This window comes from Melospiza melodia, chromosome 19 (assembly GCF_035770615.1).
Source record: "Melospiza melodia melodia isolate bMelMel2 chromosome 19, bMelMel2.pri, whole genome shotgun sequence".
In the NCBI taxonomy this organism is placed as follows: domain Eukaryota; kingdom Metazoa; phylum Chordata; class Aves; order Passeriformes; family Passerellidae; genus Melospiza; species Melospiza melodia.
In genome coordinates, this window is record NC_086212.1 from 1,056,968 (window position 1) to 1,084,553 (window position 27,586).

The 27,586-nt window shown below is 61.8% G+C and overlaps 3 protein-coding genes across 7 annotated transcripts in view; 2 read left to right on the forward strand and 1 right to left on the reverse strand.

Annotated features, from left to right (window-relative positions):
- Positions 1 to 622: 622 nt before the first annotated feature.
- Positions 623 to 10,824, forward strand: MYL9 (myosin light chain 9). Its single transcript, XM_063172097.1, has 5 exons — positions 623 to 709; positions 2,169 to 2,243; positions 8,090 to 8,293; positions 9,337 to 9,498; positions 10,157 to 10,824. Exons 3-5 carry the CDS (start codon positions 8,110 to 8,112, stop codon positions 10,327 to 10,329), a joined length of 519 nt encoding a protein of 172 aa, XP_063028167.1. The 5' UTR covers positions 623 to 709; positions 2,169 to 2,243; positions 8,090 to 8,109; the 3' UTR covers positions 10,330 to 10,824.
- Positions 10,825 to 16,244: 5,420 nt separating this feature from the next.
- Positions 16,245 to 22,487, forward strand: TGIF2 (TGFB induced factor homeobox 2). Its single transcript, XM_063171972.1, has 2 exons — positions 16,245 to 16,480; positions 20,136 to 22,487. Exons 1-2 carry the CDS (start codon positions 16,280 to 16,282, stop codon positions 20,667 to 20,669), a joined length of 735 nt encoding a protein of 244 aa, XP_063028042.1. The 5' UTR covers positions 16,245 to 16,279; the 3' UTR covers positions 20,670 to 22,487.
- Positions 22,488 to 25,208: 2,721 nt separating this feature from the next.
- Positions 25,209 to 27,586, reverse strand: part of DLGAP4 (DLG associated protein 4) — a 161,842-nt gene continuing 159,464 nt past the window's right edge. For all 5 annotated transcript variants that reach the window (XM_063172101.1, XM_063172100.1, XM_063172099.1 and 2 more), the window contains one exon: positions 25,209 to 26,837. In XM_063172101.1, the coding sequence (XP_063028171.1) occupies positions 26,622 to 26,837 (216 nt within the window). In that variant the 3' untranslated portion in view covers positions 25,209 to 26,621. The remainder of the gene's footprint in view (positions 26,838 to 27,586) is intronic.

Consider the following 27,586-nt stretch of genomic DNA (forward strand, 5'->3'; position numbering starts at 1 on the left):
TCCCCCTCTCAAGGGGGATCCCACAGGACCAGGAGCTCCTCTTGGTGGCTGCAGGACTGTGATGAGGCTCAGGGTTGCTGGTGGGAAGGCAGCAGTGAGCAAGAGCTGCTGCCCTGGAGAGGTGTCCCAGGGTCAGCGTGAGTCCCGCCTCGGATAGAGGAGCTCCCCATCCCTGTTTCTGCAGGCTCTGCATCCCTGCTCGGCAATGGGGCACTTCCCAGCTGCTCTCTGCCCCAGGCCACTTGTTAGAGACCTTTGAGGGGCTGCCCGACCCTTCTGGGCACCGTTCCCCGTGTGGCCCCCACGGTGCAGCCTGAGGACGCTCTCTGGCCTTCCCAGACACCCCAGGGCTCCGGTCCTGCAGCAGCCGCACCAGCAGGGACCTGCCCCCCACAGCCGGAGCAGCTCCAGGTGCCCGCGTGCCCCCGGCAGTGCCACCCTCGGGGCGTGTCCCCCGTGTCACCGGGCTCGGCGGTGCCGGTGCCGGTGCTGCGCATCCCCCGCGGCACGGGGCACGCGTGGCCGCCGCTTTCGTCTATATAAGGGCGTCCCGGCCCCGCGCCCCGGCCCCGCCGCATTCTTCTGCCTTGTATGGGCCGGGCCGGGCCGGGCCGGGACCCTGGGCCCGCCCGCCCCGCCGAGCCGCGTCCGCAGAGCCGCAGAGCACAACCCGCACGGCCCCAGCTCCGGCAGCTCCCGGGAGGGACAGGTGAGGGCACGGGAACGGGACCGCCCCGGGACGGGAATGAGCGGCCCCGGGACGGGAACGAGCGGTCCGGGATGGGAACGAGAGGTCCGGGGTGGGAACGGGACCGCCCCGAGATGGGAACGAGCGGCCCGGGACGGGAACGAGCGGTCCGGGATGGGAAAGGGACCGCCCCGGGAGGGAATGAGCGGTCCGGGATGGGAATGAGCGGTCCGGGATGGGAACGAGCGATCCGGGATGGGAACGAGCGATCCGGGATGGGAACGAGCGATCCGGGGTGGGAACGGGACCGCCCCGAGATGGGAACGAGCGGCCCGGGATGGGAACGGAACCGCCCCTGGAGGGAATGAGCGGTCCGGGATGGGAACGGGACCGCCCTGGGATGGGAGCGAGTGGTCCGGGATGGGAACGAGCTGTCCCGGGACGGGAACGAGTGGTCCGGGATGGGAACGAGCGGCCCCGGGACGGGAACGAGCGGCCACGGAAATGGAACGAAGCGGCCCCGGGATAGGGAGCGAGCTGTCCTGGTATGGGAACGAGCGGTCCGGGATGGGAACGAGCGGCCCCGGGATGGGAACGAGCGGCCGCGGCGGAGAGAGAGGGGCGGGATGCAGCGGTAGGGACGGAGCTGGAGGGATGTAGCGGTAGGGACGGAGCTGGGGGAGCAGGGGAACAGCCCCAGCCGTCCCGGGAGAGCAGGGGCAGCTGGCCCCGCTGCCTCGGGGAGCAGAGAGAGGCAGCCCCGCCGTTCCTCCACCTCTGCGGTGCTGGAGCTGGTGCCGAGGTCAGCCCTGGGCACGGCTCGGGCTGCAGGAGGATCCCCGGTGTGCCCTGCCGGGCATCCTGTGCCCGGGCAAACTCTGGCCCGGCAGAACTGTCCCGGCAAGGGCAGCTGGGGATGGGTCCCGAGCCAAGCTGAGGGTGGCTGTCTGCAGTGCCTTGGAGCTTCCCCGGGGCGGCAGAGCTGCAGGAGCAGATCCTGCTGCCCGTGCCTTCACCCACCTCCTGATCTCTGAGACTGTTCCAGTCTGGAACATCTGCTTTTCCTCCGAGTCCTTTTGCTGATGACCAGGGCTAAGATCTGGATGCATGCATGATGCTCCAGATATCTCCCCAGTGGCCTGGGAGCCACTTCAGGCAATAAACTTCTTTAAGGCAGAAAAGCTTTATTTAGCTCATTTCCTTCAGCCTTAAGCGCAGAGGGATGTTGTGTTTTGTTTAGTCTTTCCCATGAAAACTCGAAGCCCTCTTGGCTTCCCTCCCAGCATGCCCTTTTGGTACAAAATGTTTCGACTGTGATAAAAGCCAGGCAAGCTCTAAAACATGGATGTGTAGGAGAAGGGGGCGGCCGGAGCTGAATTCTTTGGAGTGGAACATCCCCAAGTGTTAACAACCGCTGCTGCTGACCAAAGATGGTTGGGTTCCTTCAGTCGCTGGAATTTTTTTCCTCTCTCCCTGGCAGGCTCTGTGCGGTTGTAGGAGGAGTTTGCGGCCACCTCCCCCCTCCGAGGCGCTGCGGCCACATTCCCCCGCCGAGGTGAGCCCCTTAATTCCCCTGGGAAAACAGCAAACTCCGGCCAGGACAGCCCTGCTGGCTGCCCGAGGCCACGGGGACCTTGTGCCTGTGGTGCCTTTCCCGGGCCTGGGAAGGGGCTGGGTGCTCTGCACACCGAGGTGTCCGTGCCAGGGCTTCTCCTGGGGGCTGCAGGACCTGAGCTTTGGGTGTGCGTGTGTGTGTGTGTGTGTGTGTGTGTGTCACACAGTGATGTGTGTGTGTGTCACACAGTGAGCTCCTCGTCTCCTGCCCTTGGTGGGAAGCAACGAGTGCAGAACCATCTGCTGAACTTGCAGCTGAGCCCCACAGCTGTGCGTGGGCCTGGCCGTGTCCCCAGTGTGCGGTGGGAACTGGGGAGGGCTGGGATGAGCTCGGCTCCCCGGGGCTCGCTGCACACTTTGCTCTGGCTGGTGCTGCCCTGGCCCAGCGCCGGTGGCTGGGGCTGGGCTGGAGACACAGCCCAGGGCTCAGGCTCTGCTTTCCTCTCACCTCCAGGCTCCCTTTCCCACATCTCTGATAAGGCCATAAAAGGAGCAGAATGGCAGCTGCCTGCATTCCTGCAGTGGCCAGTGGGCTGAGGAGTCCTCCTGCAGCTCCCGGTGCCTCTGCTGGCAGTGGGGCTCCCCCAGCACCAGAAACCCTTCTTGGTGAAGTTGAGCAACGCCACATCCCACAGGCATCCTGTGCAGGGCTGTGCTGGAGGAAAGGGCTGGTTTAACATCAAAAAAAGCAGGGAAGATGAGCTGCTCCCTGCTCCCTCCCCCGGTGAGCAGCCCCGGGGCTGCGAGAGGTGCCTGCGGCTGGCAAAGCTTTAGGGTGGAAGGATGTTCAGGATGTTCCCACTCCTGTGCCAGGGGCACGCACAGGGCACCAGCTCACCCCGATGTTCCCCCTCCTGTGCCAGGGGCACGCACAGGGCGCCAGCTCACCCTGCCAGCCCTGTGCCACCCCAGGCTGCCGGGGGCTGCCCGTGCTGGGGCCAGCGCTTGCCCACAGTGAACGTGGCTGCTCAAGGCTCGCTGGTACTCACAGCTCTCCTTGGGGAGCAGCCCTGGGCAGAGGTTTGAGCACAGTCCCTGCTGAGGAGCCGATGTTTGCCCTGCAGGAGTGTCCCTCAGGCCTGGGCAGAGGTTGGAGCACAGTCTCCCCTCAGGAGCACAGTCTCCTGCCCTGCAGGAGTGTCCCTAGGGACAGCCCAGGCTGCTGGAATTGCTCTTTGCCTCCCTGACCCAAAGCACCCAGCTTTGGGCACATGGTGCCAGGATCCTGGGGAGGAGCTGCTGGAGCAGATGGCCCTGGAGCAGATGTCCCTGCCGGCTGTGACAGGGACAGCAGGGCAGTCCCACTGCAGCCCCCTCAGCGCATCCAGAGTGGCTCCTGCTGGAGCAGCTTCTGAGCAGCCCCCCTGGGAAACCCTTAGCAGCATATCCTGGGAGATCACAGCTTCAGGATCCATGTGAACACCCCCGGGACTGGGCACAGGCTGCTGCCACCTCTGCCCTGTCCCCTGCCTGCTGCTCCTCCTCTGTGCCCCCCGGGCTGTCACAGCGCCCTCAGCCCAGCGTGAGCTCCGGCCGGGACAGGCAGCACGGCAGGAGCTGCAGGGGAGGCTGGGAGCAGGCAGAGGGAAGGATGGGGCTGGGACAGGTTGCCTGCCCTGGTGGCACTGCCTCTGGTGTCCCCTTGGCTTGTCCCACCCTCCCCAGCACAGCCAGGAAGCAGCACCAGGATGGAGTTGCTTGCTTGGTTTTTACCAAGGAGGAAACACATGGCAGTTTATATTTCTGATAACTGTGGGTCCTTTCCTCTTTCAAACTAAACTATTTACTAATTTATGAGCTCTTTAGGTCAGCCCATGGTCCCTTGGGCCTGGCTCTCATGTGGGGAGACACAAGCCTGGCAGGAGATCATTTTGCCTCCACTGCAGGAGGCTGGGAAATTGTTTTGGCAGGAGCAGTGGCAGAGGGACAAGGGAACAAGGGCAGCTGTGGCAGGGTGAGCTGGGGACCAGATCAGTGTGTGGCTGTCACCCAGCACTGACCACCAGGATCCACAGTTCTGGGCTGGGGCAGTGCTGGGATGGGAGCAGCACCTGTGTCCCTGTATGTCCCTCCTGCTGAGGGGACGCTGGAGCTGTGGGAGCTGCACCATTGGTCTGAGCTGAGGCCAGCCCAGCTTGCAGGGCATCGTGGCCCAGCATTCCCTGCAGTGCTCCTGGAGCTCCTGGGTTTTTGGGAATCCCACAAAGAGTGGCTACCAGGGGAGCGTGGCCATCAAGCCCTTGTGCAGAGCAGGGACTGCTCCAGCTGAATCAGCTCTGGCTGCAGATCCCTGTACAGAATCCATGCACAGGAACCTCTCCCCACACTGACCCAAAAATCTCTTCTCAAGTCCCAGCCAGCTGTCAAACAGCACAGATAGAATGACTGAGCTGAACCTCAGGACTGAGCATCTTTCCAGGCACATTTTGGATCAAACTGCAGATCCACGTGCTGTCAAAGTTGTACTTCATCCTGCTGAAGAGCACTGTCTCTGTGGAGATGGTGCCAAGCTGTGCTGCTGCTAATCACAGTCAGGGCAGGGTAAATATTTGGATTATGTTAATTCATGTGGTGAGAGCAAAACTCCTGCTTATTTCTATAGTCTTCTGCTAATAATTCTGCTAATAATTGGATGTGTTTTGAAAGCTGAGCCCAGTGCCATGGGCCACCAGCAGGGCTTTTATTTCTGGCTCTGACTCTGCCTGGTGGTGTTGTGGTGTTGAGCTGAGCTTCTCATGCTGCTGCCATGGGATGTCACCGGCCCTTTCCACCTGGGGGCGTCCCTGGTGCCACCTGGGGGCGTCCCTGGTGCCACCTGGGGGTGTCCCTGGTGCCACCTGGGGGTGTCCCTGGTGCTTGGTGGTGCCTGGCAGGGCACGCAGAGAGGGGCTGGCCTCCTGCAAAGAGGCTGGAGGAAGCAGCAGGCAGAGATGGACTGGGGGATGAGGTCTCTGCTCGCCCAGGGTGGGCTCCCAGTCCTGCTGCCCCCTTGGCTGGCTGGTGACAAACATCTCTTCCCTGCTGGGCGCTGGGGAAGGAGGGAGGGTTCAGGGATGTGGGGGGGTTTGGTGGCTGCTGTCAGGTGTGTGGTCAGCACAAGGGAGGGGCTGAGGGAGGTGTGGATTCCATCCTGGAATGGGGGGCATAGGGGGGATGAGGGAGGGCTCCTGGGGACATCAGGCATGTTCCCTGCAGATGAAGGGCCCTGCCTGGGTTCTGTGGGTGCACCCACAGTGGGATGGGAGCCTTGTCAGGATGTGGGGAGAGTGCCCAGCCCCCTCTGAGCTTGCTGGTCACCATGGTGTGTTGGGCTGTGATTTGGCGCTGCCTGATGCCCTTGGAACGTCCCTCCAGCACAGCCCAGCTGTGGGAACCTGGAGACCACAGCAGGCTGAGGACCTGGCTGGTGGTCCCCTGCCCCAGGCCTTACCCCTGCTACCCCTTGAGGGAGTGACAGCAGGAGGGGAAGGAGAGACCTGGAGAGTGGGTGTGGTGTGGGGAGGGCAGGGGGAGGCTCTCTGGAGTTGTTTTCTCTGCTCTGGTCCATGCCAGCACCAGGGGATGTTCCCCAGGTCCCCATGGTCCCTCTGTGTCAGCACCAAGGACCCAGCTGGGAAGCAGCTCCCAGAGCAGCTCCCAGAGCAGATCCCAGGGCAGATCCCAGGGCAGCCCTCTCAGGGTGTCCAGCCCAGCAGGGACAGCCCTGCTGCACTCCCTGGGCTGTGTCCCCATGAGAGAGGATGTGGCTCCTGAACTGCTCCATCCCTGGGCACTGATGGGGAGCCCAGGTCCTGCTGCCCACCAGGCATGGGGCACATGGAGCACAGGAGTGATTCTCTGCTCTTGCACCGTGGAACCCCTTCATGATCCATTCATTTGCTATGGCCCCAGCAGCTGCTGCCCAGCCAGACGCTGGCCAGGAGGAGAGGCAGGAATGTGTGTGAGGGAGGAATGGTCTGCAGCACCAACACGAGGGCTCAGAGCACTGTCCCTTCCCTGGGCTGGCCTCGGGCCAGTCTGTCCACAGGACTGTCCCAGTGTCCCACAGGACTGTCCCACAGTGTCCCACAGGACTGTCCCACAGTGTCCCACAGGACCATCCCAGCCTGTCCCACAGTGTCCCACAGGACAGGGAGGGCAGCAGCAAGAGGTGGGATGGATGGATGGATGGATGGATGGATGGATGGATGGATGGATGGATGGATGGATGGATGGATGGATGGATGGATGATGGATGGATGGATGGATGGATGGATGGATGGATGGATGGATGGATGGGGGATGGATGGATGGATGGATGATGGATGGATGGATGGATGGATGGATGGATGGATGGATGGATGGATGATGGATAGATGGATGGATGGATGGATGGATGGATGGATGGATGGATGGATGGATGGATGAGGGATGGATGGATGGATGATGGATGGATGGATGGGGGATGGATGGATGGATGGATGGATGGATGGATGGATGGATGGATGATGGATGGATGGATGGATGGATGATGGATGGATGGATGGATGGATGGATGGATGGATGGATGGATGGATGGGGGATGGATGGATGGATGGATGGATGGATGGATGGATGGATGGATGGATGATGGATGGATGGATGGATGATGGATGGATGATGGATGGATGATGAATGGATGGGGGATGGATGGATAGATGGATGATGGATGGATGAATGGATGGGGGATGGATGGATGGATGGATGGATGGATGGATGATGGATGGATGGATGGATGGGGGATGGATGGATGGATGGATGATGGATGGATGGATGGATGGATGATGGATGGATGGATGGATGGATGGATGGATGGATGGATGGACGGATGGATGGATGGATGGATGGATGGATGGATGAGGGATGGATGGATGGATGATGGATGGATGGATGGGGGATGGATGGATGGATGGATGGATGGATGGATGGATGGATGGATGATGGATGGATGGATGGATGGATGGATGATGGATGGATGGATGGATGGATGGATGGATGGATGGATGGGGGATGGATGGATGGATGGATGGATGGATGGATGGATGGATGGATGATGGATGGATGGATGGATGATGGATGGATGATGGATGGATGATGAATGGATGGGGGATGGATGGATAGATGGATGATGGATGGATGAATGGATGGGGGATGGATGGATGGATGGATGGATGGATGGATGGATGGATGGATGGATGGATGATGGATGGATGATGGATGGATGGATGGATGGGGGATGGATGGATGGATGGATGATGGATGGATGGATGGATGGATGGATGGATGGATGGATGGATGGATGGACGGATGGAGGGAGGGACATGGGAAGCAGCCTGGAGCAGATAATGTGCTGGGCCTGGAGAGGCTGTCAGAGCAGGGGCAGGTGGTGAGGCATGGCCACGGTGACTGAAGTGCTGAAACCTCCATGCCCATGGCCCCAGGACTGGCACCCAGGTGGGTGCTGGGCCAGGTGTTTCTCCTGTGCCCAGATATGGAGAGAGGACAGGCAGTGAGGGGGTTTGGGGGCTCAGCCCTGGAGGATGGTCCTGGGGAACTGCAGTGAGCTCTGCCTGCTCTGTGACTCATCAGAGCTCAAGTCCTGTCCATCCCCACATCTGGCCCTGTGTCTGTCTCATCTCCCTGTGTTGCCCAAGTCTGTGACAGCTGGGGAAACTGAGGCACAGCACTGGAGGTGCCAGGGATGGTGTGTCCCTGCTCTGGCCCCCTGGCTCAGCCTGTCCCCAGCCCTCCTGATGCTCCTGCCCCCAGGTACTCCCCCAGCCACCAAGATGTCCAGCAAACGTGCCAAGGCCAAGACCACCAAGAAGCGCCCCCAGCGCGCCACCTCCAACGTCTTCGCCATGTTTGACCAGTCCCAGATCCAGGAGTTCAAGGAGGCTTTCAACATGATCGACCAGAACAGAGATGGCTTCATTGACAAGGAGGATCTGCACGACATGCTGGCTTCCATGGGTGAGGACAACACTGTGCCCCCCCCGTGCCCCTGCAGGTCCCTCTGCCCCTGGCACCAGCTCGGGAGCAGGGAGAGCTGCAGGGTGACCTCGTGCCCACACCCAGGGTGACCTCGTGCCCACACTGCCTGTGCTGGGATGCCTCAGAGCCCAGGGTGGGATTTCTCTGCCCCACCAGCTGACACAAGGGGTGTTTGTGAGGCGTCTGGGGGCAGCAGCTCTGGGTGCTGCTCACAGGTGCACTCACCAGAAGGGAAGGGACCCTTGGAGCTGGAGAAGCTCTGCCCTGGGAGCAATGACCAGCTGCAGCCATGGAGTGTTTGAGTAGTCTCACCCCAGCATGTCACCGGGGCTGTCCCACGTGGAACAAAGCCCTCCCGTTGCTCTCAGCTGGGTGACAAAGGCAGGTCCCCGTGCTGGTGTGACACCTGGGCTGGTTGAGGCTTGCAGCTCTGTACCCACTCCCTGCCCCGAGCCATTCTCCTTTGCTGCAGACCATGGCTCCCTCCTCCCACCCCCGTGGTACCCCCAGCGCGCTTTGGGAGGTCTGTCAATGATTGACCTGGCAGCCAAACCTGTTCTGGGGGTCCTGCCTGACCACGGGAGGGATCTCCCTCCTCCAGGGAGCTCTGGGAGCAGAGAGGGGCCAGCGCTGGGGGCAGGACCTCAGCAGAGCAGCTGAACCCTCCCCGCTGCACCCATGGCGGGAGCAGTGCTGGGGACGTCAGCAGCACGGGGCTGGTGTGAGGACGCTGCTGCCCCTCTCCTCGGAGCTGCCAGGGGATGGGAATAGCCACGGGTTTCATCCCAGTAACCCCAAATTATTACTGCACTTCCCCCAAGGCACAGCTTGTTCCCAGGTGTAGATGAAAGCACCAGGAGAGGCGCTGAGGGGGCAGCACTGGGCAGAATCTCCCTTCCCCTGTTTGTGGGGTGGGGGAACAGGAACCAGCAGATCAATCTGCAATGGATGAAAGCCATTCCAGCTGTTTGCATGGGAGCTGGGGAGCAGGGCCCTGCATCCAGCCCTGCCTGTGTCCTCAGGGAAGAACCCCACTGACGAGTACCTGGAGGGGATGATGAGCGAGGCGCCGGGGCCCATCAACTTCACCATGTTCCTCACCATGTTCGGCGAGAAGCTGAACGGCACCGACCCCGAGGACGTGATCCGCAACGCCTTCGCCTGCTTCGACGAGGAGGCCTCAGGTAGAGCCCGGCCCCTGTGCCCAGGCAGCACGGGGCTGGGCCACAGAACCACGGGGACAGTCCCCAGGCAGCTGCAGAGCCACAGCACTGCAGGGACAGTCACACAGTCCCCAGGCAGCTCCAGAGCCACAGCACCGCAGGGACAGTCACACTCCAGAGCCACAGCACCGCAGGGACAGTCACACTCCAGAGCCACAGCACCGCAGGGACAGTCACACTCCAGAGCCACAGCACTGCAGGGACAGTCACACTCCAGAGCCACAGCACCGCAGGGACAGTCACACTCCAGAGCCACAGCACTGCAGGGACAGTCACACTCCAGAGCCACAGCACCGCAGGGACAGTCACACTCCAGAGCCACAGCACCGCAGGGACAGTCACACTCCAGAGCCACAGCACTGCAGGGACAGTCCCCAGGCAGCGCCAGAGCCACACACTGCAGGGACAGTCACCCTCCAGAGCCACACACTGCAGGGACAGTCACACTCCAGAGCCACAGCACTGCAGGGACAGTCCCCAGGCAGCGCCAGAGCCACAGCACTGCAGGGACAGTCACCCTCCAGAGCCACACACTGCAGGGACAGTCCCCAGGCAGCTGCAGAGCTGTGCCCAGCCCTCTTGGTGCCCCTGTTAACGCTGCCCCCCGCCCTCCTTGCAGGCTCCATCCACGAGGACCACCTGCGTGAGCTGCTGACCACCATGGGGGACAGGTTCACCGACGAGGAGGTGGATGAGATGTACCGGGAGGCGCCCATCGACAAGCAGGGCAACTTCAACTACGTGGAGTTCACTCGCATCCTGAAGCACGGCGCCAAGGACAAGGACGATTAGAGCCCGCGGCCACTGACCCCTTGTGCCCATGCCCTGCACATCCCCCGCCCCCTGGCCCCCCTGCTGCCCTACCGCAGACTCCACCCACGGAAACACCTCCCAGGACCATCACCCTGCACCAGGACACGCTTGGAGGGGCGCGCTCCCATCACCGTGCTGCCGTGTGCCCATCCGGCCTTCCCCTCCCATCACCTCTGCCACACACCGGGCACCCCAGCCTTGCTGTGACCTCCCCCTCAGAGCCACCGTGCCACTGGTCCCGGGGCTGGGGTGAGCATCCCCTGCTGCCCTGCAGGGATCTGTCTGGGGCCAGCCTGAGCGAGCCCCATTCAGGGCCACAGCACAGAGGAAAAGCCTCTCTCCCTCTCCTTCCACACTTCCCCCTCAGGAAAGAACCCCCACTTTGTCCCTCCTCCCCGGCTGCTTTATGGCTCTAGAGCCTGAGCTCTGGGGGATTCAGGAAGCTGGAGGGTGTATAAAGGCTGATGGGTGTGACAGACGCGTGCTGTGTGTGCTGCCCCGCGCCCCCCGTGCTGTGCCCGGGGCTTTGGGATGGTGGCTTTGGGCACTGCAGCTCCTCAGCCTGCTGCCCTTGTCACCCAGGGCCCCTGGCAATGGGGCAGCCTGGCTTTGAAGCCAAATTGCTCTCAAATGATGCAAAATCAGCTTGAACATCATTTTCTGCCTTAGCTGGTGGGCTGAAGGTCGTTCTGCTCAGCCCCTGTGTCAGGATGGGCAGTGCCAGCCACGCTGCCCACATCAGCTGTCCCAGGGGCTTGGCCCCCTTCTGTGTCACCCTGCATGGGTGGGGGAGCAAGAGACAGAGAGGAAAAGAAATGGGGAGGAGCTTTGTCCCCTTGGTTTGGTTATTTGTCCCCTTGGTTTGGTTATTTGTCACCTCCCTGACAGGGCTGTGGGAGCATGGGGCGCTCCCACCTTGTGAAGCTGTGGTCTTAAAATGCTGCTTGAAGGCTGCCCTGGAGGGAGGCACGAGTTTTCAGCAATTCTTTATTTAAAATTATGGGGGGACAGACCTACAAAACCTGGTGAGGTGCATGGGAGAGACACCACCAGTGCTGGGAAGGTTTGGGTAGGGTCTGTGGGAGCTCCACGGGCATCTGCTGGGCTCAGAGGCACCAGAGACACTCCAGGCCCCTGATACTCTCTCACCTGGGAGATGATCCATGGATGAGAAGCTTCTCCTTGGTCTCAGTGCTCCTATTTTGCAGGCACTACCAACACCAGGAAAAAGGAAGTAAATTGTCAGATGTGAAAGGGTGACCCGTGATCTCCAGGGAGTTCCCCAGGGTCAGGGCTTGTGCTCTGCAGCAGCAGCCCCAAACCAGCACCTCCAGCCTCATGGGTACCAAGCTTGTTCCTTAATTCACTGCTGTGCCAGGGAAAAACTACAGTTCTCCCACAGCCAGAGAGAATTCCCAGGCCTGAGGGCTTCTGGAGGCCTGGATGCTTTATAAAACCTTCACTGTGACCCCCAGCAGAGTGAACATCATCCCTCTGGGGCAGAGGAGCTGGTGCTGGAGCTGGGGGCAGAGGGGCTCCCAGGGCAGCTGCATGCGGCATGGTGAGCCCAGGTCCTGGCAGTGCCACAGAGGGATGGGCTCAGGGACTCACGGCTGCTCCAGCTGGGAGTGCCACAGCTCAGCCCGGGGCTGTCAGAGCTGCTGCCCCAAGCAGCTGCCAAAATTGCTGGGTCTGAGCTGCCTCTCCACTGCTGGGGCTGTGGTGGCACCGTGGGACTTCAACCCTGAGGCAGCAAAGCAGAACAAATTTGTTATTGGACACTGAGGTATTTATGGGAAGAGTAAATAAACTTACTCCACTGGCACAGGTTTCCCAGAGCAGCTGTGGCTGCCCCACCCCTGGAAGTGTCCAAGGCCAGGCTGGGCAGGGCTTGGAGCAGCCTGGGAGAGGGAAGGTGTCCCTGCCCATGGCAGGGGGAGGAATGAAATGGGCTTTAACATCCCCACCACCCCAAACCATTCTGGGATTTGATCAATCTGTGAAACTCCAAAACTGTCTGGGCTCACGTGAACCTCATGGAGCTCAGCCAGGTCAAGGGCAGGGCCTGCCCCTGGGTCAGGCTGGGAATGGCTGTGTGGGGAGCAGCCCTGGGACAAGGACTTGGGGGTGCTGCTGGTGACCAACTGGATGTGACCCGGCCATGGGCACTGGCAGCCCAGGAAGTCCCCTGTCCTTGGGCTGGATCAGAAACAGCAGAAGCAGCAGCAGGACCTGACCTGACTCGTTCCAAAGGTATCAAATAGCAGCAAAATAAAGACATTCATTTCAGAAATGTTCACTTGGGGCAGGGGGACACCAAGTTAGGGGAACCTTTTGGCCAGTCTAGCAGAGCTGCAGAGCTGCTCCCAGTGCAGCAGCGTCTCCTGAGCTCGGAGGGCCCCTCCTGTGGGTCACTCTGTGCCCGAGGCCCCCGGGGCTGTCCCTGGCCCTGTCCCCTCTGCAGCCTCCCCCTGGCTTTTCATGCCCAGGGATGAGATGCCCTGAGCCTGCTCTGCTCCAGGCTGGGCAGTGCCAGCTCTCTCAGCCTCTCCTCATGGCAGAGACGCTGCAGTCCCTCCATCAGCTTCATGGCCCTGTGCTGGACTCTGTCCAGTCTGTCCCTGTGTCCCGTCCTGGGCAGCCCAGCTCTGGGCCCAGCACTCCAGGGCAGCCCAGGACCCCCTGACCCCCGTGTTTGCTTTTCTCGGTGCTCTCAGCAGTGCTGTGAGCTCCTGGTGTCCCCACACTCCTTGTGCCATGTCCAGAGATGTGAATCAGAGGAAGCTCAGAGAGGGAGAGGGTACAGCAGTGCCTGCTGAGAGGGTCTGTCCTGCCCGACGGCCTGCAGGAAGGAACCAGAGCAGAGCTTCCTGTGGGAAGGGGCAGAGGAGATGCAGGGGCTGCAGTGCCCAGGACAGGGGCTCCAGCTGCATCCCAGCTCCCAGGACCAGGGGTTGTTTTTCCTGCTGGGGGATCCCAGCCTGCAGCCGGTCCAGTGGCCCTGAGCAGGGAGCAGGGCCTGCTGCTGGAGCAGTGGCCCCAGGGGCAGGGTGGCAGCAAACAGCCAGCACAGCCAACCACAAATCCAATTTGCCTTGCTAAAAATGCAGATTGAAGATCAGAGAGTGGGCAGAGGATGGAGAGAGTCCGGTCTGGGAAGTGTCCATACCTGTGAGGCTGGCTGGGGATTCCAGCATCCCCCTGGGGTGCCAAACATCCCCCTGGGAATTCCAGCTTCCCCTGGGAGCTCCAGCTTCCCCGGGATTTCCAGCATTACCCTGGGGCTCCCAGAATCCCTCTGGGTTTCCAGCATTCCCCCTCAGGCTCTCGTTGGCCGATTGTTGTTCAAATTGCTGAAGTTTAGCAGTATTATCATGTCAATGGGCCCGGGCAGGCTCAGCACGACAAGCTCTGAGTGGGAAGGGCAGGGAGATGCTCCTCAGCCCCTTCCCTGGCCCCTCATCCCCGAGGCTCCTCAGTCCCCATCAGCCGGGGGCTCTCCGGGATGCCAGGCTGGGCTTGCCCAGGGATTCGGGCTCCTCCCATCAGGCACCCGATGGGATTTTTCCAAAGTTGTTCCACAGGGAGCACAGACAGGTGGAGAGACCCGGGGGTGGCTCACGGCCCAGCCCGGGGCGGGTGCTGAGCTCAGGGACCGGGTCCCGACAGTTCCACTCAGGTCATGGAAGGTTTAGAAGCAGCAAAATAAGTGATTTAAGGAGTTCTCCTTTTTCTTTTGCCATTTTATCCCTTATGCCCGGGGTTGGTGGGGAGAGGTGGGGCAGGACCCGCTGAGGTTTGGGGGCTGTGCCCCAGCAGCACACAGGCCCTGGGGGTGCCCACGCTGTGCCCGAGACAGGGGAGGGACATCCCCAAAGGGACATCCCCAGGAGATGCCCCCCAGGACAGGGGCTCTGGGCTGGCTGCAGGGCAGGGCTCCCATGGTGGCACTTTGCCCGTCACGGGCACTGGGATGTGGCACCACCGCTCAGAGCAGCTCCTCTCTCTTCTTCCCACTGATGAAGGCACTGCTCCAGGGCCCCCTGATGGACCCATCCCCTTGGGCTCCACGGAGCTCCTGGCAGAGGGTGACAATGCTACCCAGCCCCACGGGGCACACAGCCGGGCTGGGGGAATCTCATGCTCCTCACACCCTGGACCAGCAGCACATGAACGGTGCAATTTGGTCTCCAAAACCCCAAAGGTGACCTTGGGCTGTGCTGTGGTCGGGGAGAGGCACAGGGAGAGCAGAAAGGCTTCCAGAGACCCTGGCCAGCCTGATGGCCATGGCCCAGCAAGGGTTCCACCTGGTTCCTTCTCAGTCACCACCTTTGCTTGGAGACACCTTCCTCTGTCTCAGGAGCAGTGATGTGCTGGGCTTCTGATTTCCCATCTGGTAAAGACAAAACGAGGCACTGGTGGAACTTCAAGGTGCTCTGAGGTCCCCAGGGTTGTCACCCACACCTGCCCCTGCAGCTCCTGTCCTTGTCCCTGTCCCCTGCCCACAGACACCGGTAACCCCTGGGGCCCAGCTGCAGCATTCAGCCAGGGGAAGGAACTTGTGCAGCGCCTTGTGGGGCACCCCTGCGTGGGTGTCCCAGGGTGGGGGTTCCAAAGGGGGTGTCCCTGCTGGGTGTCCCCAGGGCTGGCTGTCCCCACGTGGGTGCCGTGCGTGGCTGGGCCCCCGTGCGGGTGCAGCTCCGCGGGGCCGGGCGGCCGCGGGGGCTCCGGGGCTCGCTCTGTCCCTGCCCCCTCCGCCGGGGGCCGTGTCCGGCAGCGGGGCCGAGCCCGGGGCTGCGCCGGCGCCAGGTACGGGCCGGGGCTCGGCGGGGCGGGGGGGCTCGGCGGGGCGGGGGGGCCCCGGTGCCCGGTGACAGCCGGGGGCGGGCGGGCCGGGGCCGGGGCCGGGGGCGGGGGGCCCGGCGAGTTCCTGCCTCCTCGGGAACAAAGGGAACTCTGTCTCGGCATCTGTCACCGCCGCCCACCCAAAACTTTCCGCCGCGCCCGGCTGCCCGCCCGCCGCCGCGGGACGGCCCCGCACCGGCCCCGGCACCGAGACCCCGGCGCGGCCCATGCGAGCGCCCAGGCGGCGGCGGCGGCCCGGGGGTGAGCGCAAAGATGGATCCCGGGGGGCGCGGGGGGAGCCTTTGTGCGGGACGGAGCGGGACGGGCCGCGCCGGCGCTTCCCGAAGTTTGCGGGAGCTGCGGCCGCGGGTCCCGCCCGCCCCGCCGGAGTCACGGCGGAGTTTGCCCGCCCGGGGACGGCTCGGGGCCGGCGGCGGAGCGCGGGGGCCGCTCTCCGGCTCTCCGGCCGCTCTCCGGCCGCTCCGTGCCCCCGCCGCCCGGGGGGTTCGGCCGCCGCTGCCCCGCTTTGTGTGGGCGGCCCCGGCCCCTCGCCGCCTGTTGCGGCCGGAGGGGCGGCGGGGCCCGGCCCCAGAGCCCCGCTCCGCCGAGCCCCGGCCCGTGACAGCCGCCCCCGCCTCCATCCCCGCCGCACAATGACCCCGCGTGGTTCCTCTCCCACTCTCCAGCTCCGGCCTCTTTCTCCTGCTGAGATTGTTTTTGTTTTTAACTTCCCCTCCTCCACCCTACCCCACGCTTGATTCCCCCCCCCCCCCCCCCCCGTTGCGGTGCCCCCCGAAGCCCGAGTGCCCCCGAGCCCCTGCGGGCGCTGCGATCCCCCGCACCCCCGGGGCTCTGCTCGGTGCCCCCGCTGTCCTGCCGGTGCCGGTCGTTTGTGTCCCCCCCCCCCGGGGGTCTCTGCCCTGGGATTCCCCCTCGGGCGGGCGCGGAGGGGGTGAGACCCCCGCTGGAGGCGGGGGGAGGTCGGTGGGAGGCCCCTTCCCCTCCCCCGGCCGGACACCGCCTGGAGCTCCCTCCGGTTCCCTCGCCAGGCTCCAGGCAGGGCGGCCCCGCGGGCAGCTCCACCATGTCGGACAGTGACCCGGGGGACGAGGACGGCGCCACATCCCCTGACCCCTCGCAGTGCAAGAGGAAGAGAAGGGGCAACCTCCCCAAGGAGTCGGTGAAGATCCTGCGGGACTGGCTGTACGAACACCGCTTCAACGCCTACCCCTCGGAGCAGGAGAAGCTCAGCCTCTCGGGGCAGACCAGCCTCTCCGTGCTGCAGGTACGAGCCGGCCCCGCCCGCGGGGACAGAGCTGGGGACACCGCTGGGGACACTGCCATGGGGACACTGCCATGGGGACACCGCTGGGGACACTGCCATGGGGACACTGCCGTGGGGACACTGCCATGCTGGGGACACTGCCATGGAGACACTGCCATGGAGACACTGCCATGGGGACACTGCCGTGGGGACACTGCCGTGGGGACACTGCCATGCTGGGGACACTGCCATGGGGACACTGCCATACTGGGGACACTGCCGTGGGGACACTGCCATGGGGACGCTGCCATGCTGGGGACACTGCCATGGGGACACTGCCATACTGGGGACACTGCCGTGGGGACACTGCCATGCTGGGGTCACTGCCATGGGGACACTGCCGTGGGGACACTGCCATGCTGGGGACACTGCCATGCTGGGGTCACTGCCGTGGGGACACTGCCGTGGGGACACTGCCATGCTGGGGACACTGCCATGCTGGGGACAGTGCCATGGGGACACTGCCGTGGGGCCACTGCCATGCGGTGTGGGACAGCAGAACCCCACCGAGGATCCCAAAGGTCTGGGCAGGCTGGGATCGTTCGCCAGGGAAGGGCAGAAAGGAAGCTGGGGAAGGGATGTTTGGGAAGGAAAGGCACCTGTGTGAAGGGAGGGTGTTTCCCGGGACAGTGAGCCCTGGGAGCAGCTGTGCTGGAGCTGGAAGGTGGCGGGGCTGGGGTGGGGACAGGCTGGATGCTGTCAGTCAGAGCTGCGCAGGTGGGAGGGTTTGGGGGGTGCCTCTTTATCCTGTTCCCCTGGACACCCCCAGCAGGATGAGCACCCCCTGCACACAGAGGGTGCAGAGGACAGCCCTGGGGTGGGCAAGGCCAGGAGTTGGACTTGATGATCTCTGTGGATCCCTTCCAGCTGAGGATATTCTGTGATTTTAGCCAGAAGGGAGAGGCTGGGCTGCACTTGGGGTGCCCTGGCCTGGCAGGCTGGTCCCAGTTATGCCAGCTGCATTAAGGGGAGCCCTGTCCAGGAGTCCCCCTGTCCTGCTCCCAGCTGTGGGCTGGTGTTCTCCATGTGGCAGGAGCCCTGGGCAGCAGTGGGGGTGAGCAGTGCTTGTCCTTCCCACTCTGCTGTAGTCCCTGCTGTGTTTGGGGTGTCTGGGGGGGCCTGCCCAGCTGCTGGCCCTGTGCCCTGGGCCCGTGCCCCTCTCCCAGCCTGACAGGTGTGGGGTGCTCTCTGCTCCCTGGGCTGCAGTGGGTGCAGGCAGCAGGCAGGGCCGGGGGGTTTGCTCCTCTGCTGGAGCTTCCTCTGTACCTCTGGCTCCTCTCCCCGTGGCTCAGCACAGTCCTGGCCAGCTGTCCCAGCCCAGACAGCGAGTGTGGGCAGGGCTGTCTGCCTGCCCTGTCCCTGGGCAGCAGGGCAAGCCTGCCCTTTCCCTTTTGTGCGTTTCTGTGGGTGCTGGCTGTGCCCCAGAGCCGTGTCCAGCAGCTGCTCGGGGTCAGCCTGGAGCCCCTGGCCGGGCTTGGGGCTCAGTCAGGGACAGGCCTGGCCTGTGGCAGCTGGGCTGGTGCTGGCCCGGGTTGGCCTGGCAGTGCCTGGCACACCCCCCCAGGGCTCGGGGGCACTGGCAGGTGCCCGGCTCTCAGTGCCCGGAGCCCCTGGGACCCGGCAGGGGCTGGCACACGGGTGGGCTCTGTTGAGGTGTGGCCCTGCTGGGTGCCAGCTGCTCTTTGCCCCAGGTGACCCCAGAGCCAGCGTGTGCCCCCTGTACCCGCTATGCAGGGGTCCCAGCCCCGTGGCATCCCCAGTGCCAGCCTGAGGGGCTGCAGCAGCAACCCCTGGGGTTCCCTCTGCCTGCTGGGGGGAGGCGTGGGACACCCCATGGTCTGGCTGTGGGGTTCAGTCCGTGATGCTGATCCGGCCCCTCTGGCCCAGGGCTCTGCCACAGCCACTGGCCAACGCCCCCAGTTGTTTCTTTGTGCCCCCCAGGCTGCTCCAGTGGCCTGGGGAGCTGGAGCTGTGCACAGCAGCCAGGGATCAGGGGGAGCAGGAAGCCCTGTGCCTCCCTTGCAGGAATTCCAGCACTAGCAAAGTGGCACCTGCTCCCACTGAGGCTTCCTGGACAGCAGCAGCTTTCCCAGCCTGTGCCCTGCTGTGGCACCAGGGGACTGATAGTGCCCAAAGGGACAGAGCAGGGCGTGCTGGTGGGAGGAAAAGGGAGGGAATGAACCCAATGAGCTGCTTCAGAGCCAGAGCATGTCCCAGCTCTGTGACAGTGCCTGCTGTCACAGTGGCTGCGTGTCCCCATTTCCGTGCCCTGTTCCCCAATGGGAAGTGAATGCTGGAAGCAGCATGGTGGTGGGGACAGGCTGGATTTTGGGGGTTCTCAGCATTGAGGAGTTGGGCTTTTTGTTGGGAGTCCACCTCTCTAGCTGGGGATCACAGTGGTGGATTGGCCAGGATTGTGTCAAAGGGACCCAGCTAAGGCCTGCAAGGGAGGGGGTTTGGAACAGAAGAGGGAGTAAGACTGGTGTGTTTGAGAGTTTTAATGCCAAATATTGTCATAAAGAAAAAAAAAAAAACGACAGCTGAGGTCTTGCTGTGGTTGAAGTTGTGGCAAGTTCTCTCTCCTTGGGGGAAATATTTTCCATAGCTGTTGATTTAGGAAAGATCAGACTTTTTTCCCCCCTTGATTTATTCTAATTGTTTTCTAGGAAGAAGGCAGTTATTTAAATGCAGCATTTTATATAAAGATGCTGAAACAATTCATGGCCAAGGCTCAATAATGGCAAAGGGCTGCCAGACGTGCAGCCTTCATGCTGTGCAGTTTGGGAGAGCCTTTAGCATGAGTTGTGACCCTGCTTGTGGGCAGAGGCACAGGAAGGTGTCTGCTGTCCCTGTCAGGGGCTGAGGGGCTGCAGCTCCATCACCTGATGGCTTCTAGGGTTTTCCATCTGTGCTGCTCTCCTGCCATCCATCTGCTCTGGCAGCCTCAGTGCTCCTGTTCGGGTTGGCAGCAGTGTGGAAACAGGGCTGAGCTCCAGGATGGGGCACCTGGAGAAGGAAAACCTGTCCCCAGGCTGGGGATCTGCAGGGTGGGCTCTGGGCTGGCTCTGTGCAATGCCATGGGCTCTGGCTGGGGCTGTGCTGTACCTGCAGCCGGGGTCTCTGGCACGGCACCGAGCCCCTCCTGCCTTGGGGCGACTCTGCCGAGCGCCCCCAGCCCCGGGGCTCGGGCCCGGCTGCTGTGCCGGGGGCTCGGCCTGGGCCGCGCTGGCTGGGCCCGTTCCCGGCTGCCATGGAGCGGCAGGAGAGCGGGCACGGCCCCGAGCGGGGCTGGCAGGCCCGGGGCAGCCGGGCCAGGGCCGGGGAGGAAGGGGCTGCCCCGGGCGGGCGGTGCCGGGCAGGAAGCAGCCGGTGCTGGGGTTTCCGTGGGTGCCAGCGCCGGCTGTGCCTCTCCGGAGCCGCTCGGGAAGGGGTGCAGGGCTGAGGGGGCCTGGGGGAGTCCGGCTGTGCGGGAGCCGCTGCTGCTGCTCTGGGGGGGCCGCTCGCCTGCTCTGGGGGAGCCGCTCGCCTGCTCTGGGGGGGCCGCTCGCCTGCTCTGGGGGGGCCGCTGCTGCTGCTCTGCAGGCCCGGCTGACCCCGCCGCCCTCTCTCCTCGCAGATCTGTAACTGGTTCATCAACGCGCGGCGGCGCCTGCTCCCCGACATGCTGCGCAAGGACGGCAAGGACCCCAACCAGTTCACCATCTCCCGCCGCGGGGGCAAGGCCGGGGACGCGGCCGTGCCGCGGGGCGCTGCCGCCAGCCCGGGGCTGCTCGTGGTGCCGCCCGCGGGCGCCTCCAAGGTGCTGTCCATGTCGGTGTGCCCGCGGGTGCTGTGCCAGCCGGCGCGGGCGCTGGCCGTGGTGAGCGCCCACAGCCCCGAGTGGGAGAAGCCGCCCGGGCCCGAGGCCAGGGCGGGCCCCGGCAGCAGCAGCACCCTGACCCTGCTGGCGCGGGCCGAGGCGGGCAGCCCCACACCCGGACTCTTCAACACGCCGCCCCCCACGCCCCCCGAGCTCTTCGGGGACGACTTCAGCAGCTTCCAGCTGCTGGTGGAGGTGGCCCTGCAGAAGGCGGCCGAGCTGGAGCGGCAGCGGCAGGGGGGGCAGCTGCCCCTGGCTCCGCACGCCGAGCCCCCCGGAGCCCCCAAATAACCCGGGCCGGGTCCCGCAGGGTGCCCTGTCCGGGGCTCCGACCCTCCGGCCTCTGCCTCGTCCCCACGGCCCGTCCAGGAGCGGCTCCTGCCCCCGGGGGCTCCGGTGACTCTCGGCAGCCGGGGCGGCAGAGGAAGGCCGGTCCCACCCCGCCATCCTCCCCGGAGATGCCCCGGCTGCCGAGCGCGGTGCCCGGTGTGTGCCCGAGCCCGGCGCTGGCCGTGCCCTGTCCCTGCCGGGCACTGAGCTCCCCTGGAAAACCTGCTGACCTCCTCCTCTCCTGCCAACAAGGGTCCAGCCAGCGCCGTTTGTCAGGGAGACAGAGAGAACCTGGGTTTTTAATGCCAGTGTAAGGACTGTGGCTGAAGAGCTTTGTCTCCCAAATCTCTGATCCTTTCTCCCTGACACCCTTCCCCCCCGGACCCCCTTTTGTTTTTGGGGGCTTTTCTGTTTCCTGGTGCTGGCCAGGGGGCCTGCCTCGCCCAGGGAAGGGCAAAGGACAGATGAACTGGAAACATGGAGTCTGTGGCATTTTATAATGGAAAAAATAGGACCCTCCTCTTCCTTTTTAGGTTGTTCTGGATGCTGCCAGTAGAAATCTCTATGGTGCTGTTTAGCAAGTTTTTTGTTGAAACATTTTCCCTTTAATTGTGATTTATTACATGATTATTACTTTTTTTTAAATTTTTTTTTTTTAATCTGTAAGCATTTCCACACCTTCCCCGCGCTCCCCTCGCGTTCATGCCGAATGTGTGCACGCTGTGCCCGGAGCCGTGAGCGCAAGCCCGGGCAGAGCTGAGACTGTGAATTTTGTACCCGATTTCATTTCCTTTTTTATTTTATTTTATTTTATTTTATTCTTTTTTTTCTTCCATAAAACCTTTGGAAAGAGGCGTGGTGCGGGCACGGCCACGTGCGTCCTGCAAGTGCTGCAGGCAGGGGCGGGCGGAGGACGGAGATGTCGCTCCCTGTCCCCTCCCCTCGCAGCGCGGCTGTGCGGTGCTGGGGACCTCTAGTGACAAACTGGGGTCAGCTGGCACGGCCGGGCCTGCGGGGACCGGGGCAGCTCCTGGGCTCCGGGGCAGTTCTTGGGCAGCTCCTGGCCGGGTGTCGCTGCTGTCCCCGGCGCTGTCCCGGGCCCTGGCGGAGCTGGGTTGTTCAGTGACTGTACCCGGCCCGGGCAGCGCTGATCCCCTCGGTAATTCCCGAGCCAGATGAGGTGATGGATCATTGGAGGGGGTAAAGCCGCAGGATTGGGAGCTCTGCAGGGCAGGGGGAGAGCACCGAGAGGGAGGAAGGGGCTGGAAGGGAAAAGCACTGATTTGGGGGACTGGTGTGTTCCCACCCATCATTTCTTCAGAGGAAGGTGCCAGGGAGGGGCTGCTGTGGGAAGGTTTGCCAAAAGTATCACCTGGGCAGGTGCCCTGTGCAGTTGTGGGGGTGCCCATCGTGTGCCTCTCACTCCCACCTCCATTTCTATACCCAGCCTTTGTTTTCCCTTTGTCTCCTTCCCAGGGAAAGTCCTCAGTTTTGGGACTCTCACCTTGTCACCCGCTGCAGCTCTGTCCCTTGCCCTGGGGGAGGGAGAGGCTCTTTGGCCTCCTGCTCTTGCCCCAGTCAAACCCCAGTGGTTTCCTTCCCCCAGCTGTGCCTGTGCCAGGGGCTGGTGCTGCTGCCCTGGGAGGGACCAGAGAGTTGGGAGGGCAGGAGTTATTGGAATTAAATTTATGGAGAAATAACAAACTACTGTAAATATCTTTTTGTTTGTTTTTCTATTGTCAAATAAAAGTTTTTTTAGTTTTGGTTGTTATTTTTAAATATGAGCTGTGTGTCAGAATGAGATGTGTCCTTTGTGGGCGCCTCACTTGGTTCTTCACCCCCGGGAGGAACCCCTGGGCCACCCTGGAAGAGCACCCAGGTGTCCCCCACTGTCCATGGGCTTTGTGCTCGGGGTGAGGGATGTGGGAATGTGGGATGGGGCACATTCCCATGGGGAGTGGGGGGCTGGAGCCAGGGCAGGGCCTGCGTACTTCCCAGGATGGTTTGGGCCGGAAAGACCGTGAAGACCATTTAGGCACAGCCCCCTGCCATGGGCAGGGACGCGTTCCACTACCCAGGCTGCTCCAAGCCCTGTCCAGCCTGGCCTTTGATCCCTCCAGGGATGGGGCAGCCACAGCTTCTCTGGGTAACCTGTGCCAGGGCCTGCCCACCCTCACAGCAAGGAATTTCTTCCCAATATCTTTGATCTCTGATAATGTGAAGCCATTCCCATCCCTTGTCCCAAGTCCCCCTCCAGCTCTCCTGGAGCCCCTTTAGGCCCAGGAAGGGGCTCTGAGCTGTCCCCAGAGTGTTCCCTTCTCCAGGCTGAACACTCCCAGCTCTCCCAGCCTTTCCTACTTCCCAAACTACTCCGCCACTGCCAACCCCGCCCAAAGCCCCACACGAGTGGGTGAGACCCCGGAACCCTCCCCAGCAGTGCTCTCCATGGCTGGGGTGGGGCTGTGCCCACAACAGCGCCGGCAGCGGGGATCGCTGAGCACCCCCGAGGGTCCCGGGACCCCTGTGCACTCCCGAGGGTCCCTGTGCATCCCCGAGCACCCTCGAGGGTCCCGGGACCCCTGTGCACTCCCGAGGGTCCCTGTGCATCCCCGAGCACCCTCGAGGGTCCCGGGACCCCTGTGCACTCCCGAGGGTCCCTGTGCATCCCCGAGCACCCTCGAGGGTCCCGGGACCCCTGTGCACTCCCGAGGGTCCCTGTGCATCCCCGAGCACCCTCGAGGGTCCCGGGACCCCTGTGCACTCCCGAGGGTCCCTGTGCACCCCCGAGCACCCCCGAGGGTCCCGGGACCCCTGTGCACTCCCGAGGGTCCGGGGGCCCCTGTGCACCCCCGAGCACCCCCGAGGGTCCCGGGACCGCTGTGCCTGCCGAGGGTCCCCAGCCCCGCGGTTGTGCCGGAGGCAGCGCGACCCCCGCGCATGGACGGAGCCGCGAGCCGTCCTGAGGTGGCCCCGGGACGGGCGCGGTCCCGCTCCGGGCGGGGGCCGGGCCGAGCCGGTGCCGCGGGGCATTCCCGGGGGTTCCCGGGGATTGGGCCCCGCGCGGTACGGGCTGGGCCCGGGGAAGACGCGGGAAGAGTCGGGAGCGGCTACAGGCGCCGGAGCGCGGGGCCGAGACGGGACACGGACACGGACACGGACAGGGGACACCGACACGGGACAGGGACCCCGGACAGGGACACGGACACGGACTCAGGCGGGCACGGCGCCCTCCAGCCCCGCCTGCCCGAGCACGGCACAGAACATAATGAGGCCACGCCCACCGCCCCCTCAAGCCCCGCCCTCTCCCAGCAGCCTCACGGCCATTCGCCGCCGCAGCAGGTACTGTGCTGTGATTGGTTGATAAGGCCCGGAAGTACTGTGACACACGGCCTCTCCCCTTGTATCCACTGGGGGCGGCCATTTTGTTTCACCCGCCATCTTATGGCAGGGCGCAGCCATTTTGTTAACGTCACGCCGCGCTGTGATTGGCAGGCAGCCATCTCGTGATACCACCATCCCCACGTGATCTCAGGCAGCCCCGTGATTGGCTGCCCTTGCACTTTGGGCTCGAAACAGGTGGATTGAAGGAGTGGGCATGAAATTATTTACAAAAGGGGTGTTAAATATCTGCAACAAATAATTCCCAGATTTATAAAAGGTGTGTCTAAATACGTATAACACGTTTTTGTACACGTGTTACACATATTTATATATATATGCATGTAACTCTACCTCTGTATTTGTATATGTATTTTAATACATGTAGGGGAATTTAAAATATTGTATTAATTATAAGATACAAAACCATATTAAAATTAATTATTTTTTACATCTTTATAAATTCACTTACATGTTAAAATATATGCACATAAATTGCATATATACAAATGCATGTTATGCATATATACAAATCCATGTTATATAAGAATATAAATATTATGAGCAAGCCCAGCCCAGGGCAGCAAGAAGAGCTTGACCACTCCATGAGCAGCAGCGGGGAAAAGTAAATGATAAAATAAATAAATTAACTCCTACATCTACTTGGTGCTCCCTGTTTCTCTGCCAGGGATTCCTAAAGCTGCATCCTCCCCAAAACCCAACAGTGCAACCCAACAAAGTCTCTGCCCCCACAGAATCTTTAGGTTTGAGAAAGGCCTCCAAGAGGAGTCCCAGCTGCTGCCAAACCCTGCCATGGCCACGCACCACCAGGTGCCACCTGCACAGACCCTTCCAACACCTCCAGGGCTGGGGACTGTCCCCCTGCCCTGGGCAGCCCTGACCACATTTTCCATGAAGGACTTTCCCCCAGTATCCAATGTAACCCCCCCAGAGCAACCTGAGGCTGCTTGCACTTGTCCCCTGAGAGCAGAGCCTGACCCCCACCTCCAGCCCAATCTGAATCCCAGCACAGCCAAGCTTTGGGAATTCTATGGCTGAGGGCAGAGACCTCAGAGCAGTGTTCATGGACAGCCCCAGACAGCACACAACGGGCAGCAGGCATCGTTCAGGATTTCACTTTTATTTATTTTTTGCCTTCTGGATCACCAACACTCTCACTGAAACCACTGGGATTCCACCTCCACCCCCATGACAGTAGCACACAATCTCCCAACTTGTTCAAACGTGTGAAGAGGAAAAAAAAAAAAAATCCCCAGCAAGATCCCTCAGGATGGGACAAAAACCTTCTGTGTGAGAGGGTGGCAAAGAATCAGGGGGTGGCAGCTCTGGCTCCGAGGAGCCAGACCAGAAAGGAGACCTACAAAGGGGAAGAAAAAATGGGCTAAAAAATATTTAGCAATCCTTCCTCTACCCAGAGAGCAGGGAGATAAGGAAAAAATAGTCATCTGCTTACACACAGGGTATATATTTTTACACACACTTGGACACACATCTAGATATAGTACATGTAAAAATATATGCTATACATCTGCCCACCCCCGCGGTGGCGTGGGCAGGATCCGTGTGTAGGAATTACTATACAGGTACTACTAAGTGTATATGTGCATATGTACACCCTCCTGTCTCCTCCTGGACACGCTGACCCCACAGCCCCTGCTGCAGCAGCTCCTCTCTCCACCAGCCAGCCAAGGACAGCGGTGTAGGAAGGGGAAGAGGAGGGAAACCATAGTGCTGTGCTCGTGCTCTCTGCTCCTTCAGTTCCGCTCCGGAGCGGGTTCCGGCTCTCGGGGTCCCCTGCGCCAGGTTTATTGCACATTTTGCTCTGGGCTGCATTTCAACCCCACATTCCACAGCCCCGGCGTCCTCTCCCTCCAACAAGCTGAAGATGGGGCCCCCTGTGCCCGTCCTCCCCCAGCCCAGCACCCCCATCCCAGGAACACAAAGCCCAGCAGGCTGCTGGCTGGAGAGGGCAGCAGGGATGACACACCACAGGTGCCCTCTGCGGGGACAGGGGGGTCCGGACACGGGAACCGAAACCATGCAAAGGGTGGGGAACGGGAGCAGGAGGAGGGAAAAATAAAGGATGAGAAGGGCAGAACAGATCTGAGGAGGAGGAAGAACACAGCATGGCAAGTGCTCGAGGCTTCGTGTTTTCTTGTCCTCTTCTTGTAAACAAGCTAATAATTCTCATGAGATAGAACAAGTAAAAAGACTGAAGTTCCAAGTCGAGGGGCTGGAGTTCCCAGGAGTCTGTCCAGTCTATTCAGCAACACCACAGCTGGGGAGAAAACGAGGGGCATTTTTTCTTTTTTTTTTTAATTTTTTTTTGTTTGTATTTTTTTTTTTTTGTTAAAATCTTCATTACTTAAAGCTGAGAGAGAAAAAAGCCAACTCAGGAGCCCTTTTCAAGGATGGCTCATTGTCTCTAGACTGAATAAATCACACAGGTTTCAAGAGAACCTTTTTTTTCCCATTTAATGACTTATAAAAGCCGCAGGCTGGCCGTGGCTGGGCTCAGAGGCGGGTCTGGGCCTCGGGGACGTAGATCTCGATGCTGTCGGCGCTCTCGGTGGCCGAGTTCTGCCGCACGGAGGCCGCGCGCTTGGCCGCCATCAGCCGCTTCCGCGCCTCCTGCCGCTGCTTGTCCGAGTCGGAGCCTTTGTCCCGGCCCAGCTGCGATTTGGACTTGGCTGGCTTCTTTGGCACTGGAGGCGGTGGCTTCTTCTCTTCCTTTAGGGAGACAGGAAGGAAAAACCCACACCTGATACAAATGTGCGCGGCTGGGCGCCGGCTCAGCGCCGGGGGACGGGGATGGCGCTGGGGAGAGCAGCTCTGCAGCCAGACACCCCTCAGATCAACTGCCCCGTTTCTACAGGGAGCCGTTTTGCATTTCACAGAATCACAGAATGTCCTGCATGGGAAGGCACCCACAACAATCATGGAGTCACAGAATGGTCTGGGTTGGAAGATCACCCAGTGCCACCCCCTGCCATGGCAGGGACACCCTCCTCTAGCCCGTGTCCAACCTGGCCTTGGACATTTCCTGGGATGGAAGTCCACAACCCAGGGGCTGATGATCCAAAACCAGGATCATCAAGTCCAACCCCTGCACGGACACCTGCAGGACACCCTGTGCCTGAGAGCAGTGTCCCAACCCTCCTGGAGCTCTGGCAACCTGGGGCTGTGCCCGTTCCCCAGGGAGCCTGGGCAGTGCCAGCACCCTCTGGGGGAGAATCTTTTCCTGTTATCCAGCCTAACCCTCCTCTCCATGCAGCTTCCATGGTACAGGGTTCCTCTGGAGTGGCCTGGAGTTCAGAGATTGTCTGGTTCAGCTGCAGCTCAGAGCTCAGCACAGGCAGCAAGAAGACATAACTTCATGTGGAACTGCAAAATTTTAATAAGCCACCGTGCCCTGAGTCACAGTCCTCCCTACCCTTACTGGCAGAGCCAGGACCCCACCTCTCCTGCATTTTTCAAAG